The sequence below is a fragment of the Thrips palmi genome, unplaced genomic scaffold (genome assembly GCF_012932325.1).
Source record: "Thrips palmi isolate BJ-2018 unplaced genomic scaffold, TpBJ-2018v1 HiC_scaffold_12, whole genome shotgun sequence".
Lineage (NCBI taxonomy): Eukaryota > Metazoa > Arthropoda > Insecta > Thysanoptera > Thripidae > Thrips > Thrips palmi.
Genome location: NW_023144623.1, coordinates 5,575,691 through 5,583,727, shown reverse-complemented (window position 1 = coordinate 5,583,727; position 8,037 = coordinate 5,575,691). Strand labels below are relative to the sequence as shown.

The 8,037-nt window shown below is 54.1% G+C and overlaps 1 protein-coding gene across 1 annotated transcript; it reads left to right on the top strand.

Moving 5' to 3' along the window:
- Positions 1–6,089: 6,089 nt before the first annotated feature.
- LOC117640487 lies at positions 6,090–7,794 on the top strand. The gene is made up of 5 exons (XM_034377006.1): positions 6,090–6,265; positions 6,337–6,431; positions 6,505–6,681; positions 7,011–7,178; positions 7,624–7,794. The coding sequence occupies exons 2-5, from the start codon at positions 6,348–6,350 to the stop codon at positions 7,792–7,794; spliced, it is 600 nt and encodes a 199-aa protein (XP_034232897.1). The 5' UTR covers positions 6,090–6,265; positions 6,337–6,347.
- Positions 7,795–8,037: the final 243 nt, after the last annotated feature.

The window sequence follows — 8,037 nt, the reverse complement described above, 5'->3', positions numbered from 1 at the left end:
AGTTGGCCAGAAGACCGGTGCAGGTGGCCAAAATTCTAGACGCGTTTTGAGCTCCAGAGTCGCTAAATGGGACTCGAACCGAGCGTGTGACCCCACCAATGGACTCCTTGTTCGGAAAGCAATCCATTGGTGGGGTCACACGTTCGGTTCGAGTCCCATTTATCGACGCTGGAGCTCGAAACGCGTCCGGGATTTCGGCCGCCTCCACCGGTCTTCAGGCCCACTGTGCGACGCGGCCAAGAACAGAATCCAGCTAGTGTTGATGCAGTGCAGTGGGAGTGCACGAGCCCGCGGCTCGAACCTCCTCTTTGAAACAGGTGGGTCGATCTCGAGCCATTGCCACCTGAAATACGTTTCCTGTCCAAATTATGTCCTCAAAAAAGCGGCCCCGCGGGATTAAGACTTCATTTGGGATGCAACCGCTGCGACCAAAGCGTCCAATCAAGGACTCCTCGGCCGCAAGCCGACAACACGCCCGCCCGACATAGTTTATGAGACAGTGACAAAGGTGGAATAGATGTCCCGGAGCACCAAACTTATGTGAAGTTTTTCTCTCTCTCTCCTCTCCCGATTTGATGTGAACTTTTTTTTTTCAAAGTTGTCGCGCTGCGCCGCACGCTTCCAAGCGGCTTATTAGACACATAAAGCCAGTGGCCAGTCGCCCGGAACAGACCGGCAACAGACTGGGGACGGCCGGGACGGGTCAATCAGGTCGTGGCGACGACGCTGCCCCGGCCGAGCGGGCTCGAGCGGCCCGGGTCCTGCCGCCCAAAACTTTTATTTTCTCCGCCAGGACCCACCGCCCGACGAGTGCGACGGAGAGAGAGAGAGAGGATTCGTTCCTGCCTGCCAACTGTCGCCATCGGTGAGGTGCATCGGGATGGCGCCACATCTCACACTCACACACACACACACACACACACACACGTGTACGGTGTAGTAAAAAGCACCCTCCGATGATCATGGCGTTGTTGGTGTTGGTGCCGTTTTGGGGCAGTCGATCGCACCGGCAATAAAAACGCATGTATCGTCTGCCTCCCCCCCCCCTCTTTTCCTTCCAGTGTACACTCCAGGACGAGGACGACAGCAGGGCGCGCGCTCCACAAGCAGGCAGTTAGGTGTACTGGGTCCCAAGTCTCGACTGGACAGGACCGTGTGTGTGTGTGTATGTGTGTGTTTTATGGTTCCAAGGCGCGTTGCGTCCTCCGGCTATTTTGACTGGAATCGAATGAGGATGCCTATTTGGGTGCGATGCGGGAAGATTTATTCGAGTGTAGTGGTGGCTGTATGACAGCGAGCAGGGGCTTCCCAATTAGAAGGTGCGCGGAACGGCCGATGGACAACAACGCACCTGTCCCGGAGTTCATCAAGTCGTGCGTGTGATGTCTGGGAGTTGTTGGTTCTGTGCGATCGGTTCGATTCTCGAAACCAGCTCAGTTCCGATCATTTCCGGCTACGTTTGGTGCTGATATCGAGATTTATCTCAGATCGGTCTAAGAGACCGAAGAGGGTACCTGTTAGGTTTCAAGGTAAATTTCAAGATGCCTGTAAAAATTGACTTGGTTGTTTTCACAGTTTCCAAGGGCTAATCTGGATTATTCTCGTTGTAATCCACGTCATGAATACCGACCCTTATTTGTTGTCGTGCCGGGCTGGAATCCATGTCGTCGCATGGCACGCATGGCAGTGCCAACCACATGTCGCGCCGTCCATGACGCGGTCTTGTTGTTGTTGCTGCGCGACAAGCGCAGGCAACGCTGCCAGACGATTCGATTTCGAGATATCGACAGTTGGACAGTTGACCGTCCTGATCGACTCGGCGTGTGTCATTGCCGTGTCCGTACGAAGAGGGATTTGTCGTCGGACTTTTGTTTTGAGATATCCGATACGTCGTGCCGCGCCATGCGGCGAGTGTGTTCGTCCCAGGCTGACCCGACTCGGACCCGACGGCCGACGCGGCGGTCCAGTGATCGATGCCAAGTCGAACAAGAGCGTACCTTGCTCGGACGTGACCCGACGGCTTGTGGGCGGGAACGAAGCGACACGCTTGTTCGTTCGGGTGGCACACATTTTCGGAGCGCGAAGCCGTTCGTCTCGCCACGAGGCTCCTTCAGGGAGAGTGTGAATTTCAAAGTCGAACTGAATTTAGAGTCGCCCCTCGACCAGTGAGCGCCTTCCCGAAGGTTTGGTTAACGATCTCCAACTATTATCGGGAAACACGTGTCGGCGACCCGGGCTTCTTTAATTAGAGTGATATATTGGGAAGCCGACACGTCGGTGGACGCGGACCTGGACGGTCCTGGACGCCCCTTCGGCGTCCCTCCGGACCTCTGGATGCAGCGCGGCCTTCCGGGAAGGCCGTCTAGGCCAGCCAGAGGCCAGCCAGAGGCCAGCCAGAGGCCAGCCAGAGGCCAGCCAGAGGCCAGCCAGAGGCCAGCCAGAGGCCAGCCAGAGGCCAGCCAGAGGCCAGCCAGAGGCCAGCCAGAGGCCAGCCAGAGGCCAGCCAGAGGCCAGCCAGAGGCCAGCCAGAGGCCAGCCAGAGGCCAGCCAGAGGCCAGCCAGAGGCCAGCCAGAGGCCAGCCAGAGGCCAGCCAGAGGCCAGCCAGAGGCCAGCCAGAGGCCAGCCAGAGGCCAGCCAGAGGCCAGCCAGAGGCCAGCCAGAGGCCAGCCAGAGGCCAGCCAGAGGCCAGCCAGAGGCCAGCCCAGCCAGGCCAGCCAGAGGCCAGCCAGAGGCCAGCCAGAGGCCAGCCAGAGGCCAGCCAGAGGCCAGCCAGAGGCCAGCCAGAGGCCAGCCAGAGGCCAGCCAGAGGCCAGCCAGAGGCCAGCCGCTGATTCCCTGTCAGCGCGGCAACGGCACCTGTGTGATGTCTTTGTCGCTGGAGTGGCTTTGGCGAGGCTCGGCGGCGCAGCGGGGCGCCCTGGGCGGAGGCGCCTTCGCGTCGGGATCAGCGCCAGAAGTCGGTGATTTTCAACAGGTGTTTTGTTTCCCCGAAGCAGGCGGTTCGACTCTGTTAGTGTGAGTGACGATGCTGGCTGGGCGCGTTTTGTTTCGAATCGTTGCCAACTATTTTTAGAGCACACTGGTAGCCAACGAATGTGACGTCATATTCATTCGAATGTGAATTTAGCCACGTTCGTTTGAATATAATGTCACATTCGTTTGAATGTTGATCCACGTTCTAACGAATGTGACGTCATATTCAAACGAACGTGAAAAAATTTATACTCCAACGAATATGACGTCACATTCGTTGGCTACCAGTACAGTCTTGATGGAGGCAATTGAGCTTCTGGCATTGCGTACTTTTCGTTGAGTCCACCCTCAGCCCCAACGGTCGGCCACCGGCGTGCCGGAAGCTCTGTGCGCGCGGCGCAGCGGCCCCTATGGCAGCTCGTCTGTTGGAACAGCCCCGGCCCGGTTGCACCGGTTTCACACCCTCCAAAGCAGCAAGGACAACAATGGTGGCCCTGGCACCGTCCTGGCACCGCCTAGCCGCGTCTCACACCTCGCCTTCTTATCACCACGGGCATCATATTCAAACAACACCCCGGTGGCCCCAAACAGCATCACACCTGTGCCGAGCGCTGCCCCGCAGACCCTGTTTCCTAGAGTCCTCGCTCTGTCTCTCTCGCACCTGCACGGGAGCCCGCATGAGTGCGAGAGAGACAGAGCGACAAGACCGGCACCTTTATGGGGCCGCAATAATTTCAGGCCCCGGAGCGGTAATGACTCTTCACGGCGACACCCCTCATTAAATTCCAAAGTTTCAAACGTTTAAAGCTGTGGACTATTTTTGTTGTTGCTGCTGTTGTTGTTGTTGGACCGCGTCTTTTCGTCCAGTCGGAAGGACACTCATGAGACCCGAAATAATACAGTGGAAAACTCAAGTTAATTTCCATCCTAACTATTTACGGAATCCTAGAAAGAAGGGGCATTGCAGGTTCTCTGAAATTAGGAAATTGCTGAAACAAAATTCATTAGCTTCCTGGACTGGAAGACAGGGAAAATGTACTGATTCCGAAAGAAAATTAAAAGCTTTGAATAAATAATAATTCTCCTTTCTGTAAAGCACAGTGCTCCCTATTCATGCATAAGCCTAGGTACACTCGTAGCTGGACGAAACAGATCAGAAAGCCGCGGCAATGGACTTGAAACCTGGACTTCACTTCACACCCATAGTTCCCTTGTTTGCTTCCCAACTCCGGTCGCCTTGGTCGGCTTTGCCTCGCTCGTTTGGCCGCTCTGCCCTGCCTTATCGGTCATCTCGCAGTGACGCGGTCGTTGTTTAAGGCAGAGGTCCTAATTTGCCGGGCATGGGATGGCGATGTGTGCGGACAGGCGGACGCTATCAGAGAGACCGATAAATGCCGAAATTTGTACTCGTGGTTCGGGGTGCCGAGGCATGCCACAGTTGGTGCAAGTGGCCATCAAGCCGAAGGCTTATCTCGACAGCGAGGGGAGACCAAGTTGCACTGCGTTGAAATGGTTTCAATGTGTAGAAATATCTCTGAAATGAAAGAAACTGTTTTAAGTGAGCTCATGCTCACTTGGTCGACAAATACAATTCGTTCCGTGGGATGAAACACACGACCACAATGCGTCCGAAAGTGACAGTTTTGACGGGAAGGGTTCAGGCCCTCCCTACCCAGGGGGTGCCCTGGGGGTACCGTCTGAGATTGTGGCGACTGCCTGCTGCGAGCAAGGGCCGAAAACCACCTCGGGCACCTTGTCAGGTGAGAAAATCAAAGCTTTCAACTCATTCGTGGTCACGTTCCCAATTTCTTGGGACATTTTTTTAGGACGTCAGACACCGAGAATGTGTTTGTTTGTTTGTCAATCAACCCTTCCGAAAAGGTTTGGCTTGGTGCCTTGCGAACAGAAATCGGGAATCAGTATTTATGTGTAGGAAGGGGTGGGCTGAAAACTGAGCTCTGCATCTGGAGCCACTGCAGCCATGCGGAGCGTGTTTTACGAAGCGACGCGACTTCTGGGAATGCCTGCCGCGCGTCGCATTTTCGCACCCTTTGACCCCATAGTGCCCCATAATGCTGTCAATCGGGACAGCAGCGGCTGAGCCGAGGCTGAGCTGCCCCAGGCGGCGTGCAGCAGTGTAGCGAGCGTTTAAAATGTTTCCTTTGCGGTCTGTGACTTCGACTTCCCCGCGCGGCACGGCTAGGGGTGACGCCGGTCCCCCTCCCCCACCTTGACCTACGCGACCCAATGCGGTGACGAGCCGAGCCGAGGCCCGCGTGTCAAGCCGGGCCAGGCGGCCGGGCCGAGCCGAGACGGGCCAAGAAAGAGAACGCGGCGTGAAACGTGGCGAATCTCAGCAGCTGTGACTCCAATGGGCCCAACGGCCCAGCACACGTGTCGTCAACGCGATACCTCCTAGCAACAGACCGGGCACGCTTCTCAAAACTCACGTACTTTCGGCAGCTTGTGCAACAAACACGCAGTTTCGCCATTTCTAGTCAAAAAGCACGCAGTTTCCGCATTTTCGTCCTGGCGGGCACGGAAATGCATTTTGGGTATTTTTCATGGTTGGGCTAGTGAGGTACAGTCACTAAGTCACCATTAATAACCTCAAAACGGTTTCAGGAGTGATCTGCATTGAAATATTACAGGAAGTTTGGAGGTTAAAGGGGGGCCTATATTTAACGACAGATCGTTCCTGAAACCGTTTCCAGGTTATCAATGGTGACTTAGTGACTGCACCTCACTAGCACAACCACGAAAGTTACCCAAAATGTATTTCCGTGCCCGCGAGGACGAAAATGCGCAAACTGCGTGCTTTTTGACTAGAAATGGCGAAACTACGTGTTTGTTGCACAAGCTGCTGAAAGTACGTGAGTTTTGAGAAGCGGGTCCGAAGTACGTGTCTGTTGCTAGGAGGTATCGAACGGCGTCCTGTGCCGGCGGTGTCCTGCTCGGTGGTGTGGTGTCCCGGTGGTGTCCTGCTCGGTCCTGACGGTGTCCTCACTCACGGCAGTGTCCTGCCGGCAGCAACAGCACGTAAACATGACACGATGGACTGAAAGCGCGAAGGTTTTCGATGAACACGAACCATCTCGCGTGTGAGCCCCCTCGATCTGGATTGACTGTTGCGGAATCAAAATACCCGTCATGCCTGTGGCGGTCTGTACTGACGTCGCGCGCTGCGTTTGCTCACGCTGCGGCCAACGCGGCCTGCCCGCCAGAGTGCTTCGAACAACTGCTGCGATGGTTCAGGCACAGAAGTGACAACATCTTTTTCGGATAAGAACGGTAACTGACAACTTCGACCTTGCGACCATCCATTCCAGTTACAAGGTCATAGACCGTGTTTGAGATTTCAGCCTTTCCAATCATGTCCGGACTTCGGACAAAAACCATGTGCATTTTTCTTGTGATTTCCACCGCTGCTGGAAAGAAGTGGCTTCATTCAACCGCCGTAAGTTCCTTGCCGTCATTCTTCACCATAACTTTAGGTTAGTCCCACAGTTTCTTTGTCCTGTTTCGCTAAGGGTCCGTATCGGTGCATTTACAAACGTATGTACAACTGCCCAATCGGCGAAGACGGCTTCGAAGGCGCCACGATGTACCACATTCGACCGCCGCGCTACAACCCGTTCCGACCCACTGATCCACAGCTCCTGTACGGCAACATCACAAGAACCATGCCTTTCAACGACACGTACTGGGTAAGTCTTTCTTTGCGGCTTTCGTCGTACGTATCTCATTTCATTTCGCACAGCTGAAAGTTCATTAAAAGACGCAAAAGACAATTTTCATTGCAATAAATCAGCACTGAGAAAACCTTACGCACTATTTTAGGCATTACAAAGTAAAGCAGCTTGTTATAACAAAGTATTTTGAGCATACATACACTTACAAAGAAAGTCCTTCGTAATTTACGAACTATTTCCTTGTATAACAAAGTAAATCAGTTTGTATAATGTATGCTCAAAATACTTCGTAAAGTTTTAAGCGTGAGCACCTTTATGCATCAATAAAAACGTAATGAATTTAGTTGAAGATGTCCGCGGCCATTTGGAGCAACAATCAGTGGAAGGACAACGCCATTGTTTACAACTACCCCGAGGACGCGTGCACACTGGAGCGCAAAAATGACGTCAACGTTTACCGGCTCATGTACGGAAAGGAGCTGAGCGACAAAGGACCCTGCTTCGCCCAAGCGGTGAGTCACATAAATAAATTTTAAAGTCAATTGCGTGTGTACTATTTTTCAGTGTAGGTCTACACTCTAAATATGGGGTGCCCAGAAACTGGGCGCCTTTGTCGCCTGCCCCACTTTTTAGGGTGCCTAATGTCGCCCAGTTTCTGGGCACCTTTGTCGCCCAGTATCGGGGTGGACTAAACATGCAGTAACCGGCCCTCTCCCATGGTAGAGCATGCACAGGTGTCTAGTTCCTGGGCGACTAAGGTGACCAGATTCTGGGCACCTTTGGCACCTTAGTCGCTGCTGAGCCAAGGGTGAGGGCAGGTTCCTTAATGGTTTGTCCACTGGACGACAAAGGTGCCCAGAAACTGGGCGACATTTGGCACCCTAAAAAGTGGGGCAGGCGACAAAGGACACCCTACATTTAGAGTGTAGTCTCTTTACTGCTTTTAATCTGCTTCAGGGCACGCTCATCCTAGACGGAGAGCCGATCAACGGAACCGGCAGCGGCTCGCTTTTTCCTCAACTGCCGTACGGCCTGTACCGCGCGCGGAGGACGTTGGGACTGAAAGGATCCATCCACCCCATTGAGTGTCTCTACACGGAGCAAGAAGTAGTAGCCGACTTACTATAAAAATGAAAAATTTCGGTCGAAAAGAAGAAGAAAAAGAGGCCCTCCAGGTCGTTCTGTGTTTGAACCCACGACCTGTCGTCCGGACGTCGCGAACTGATTATTCGCAGCCGGGCGAAATTGGAGAAGGAGTCGCGTACGTGTGTGTGTGTGTGTGTGTGTGTGCGTGTGTGTGCGTGTGTGTGTGTGTGTGTGTGTGCGCGCGCGCGCGCGTACGGATTGAATCGGATTTCTTGCCACATGTGC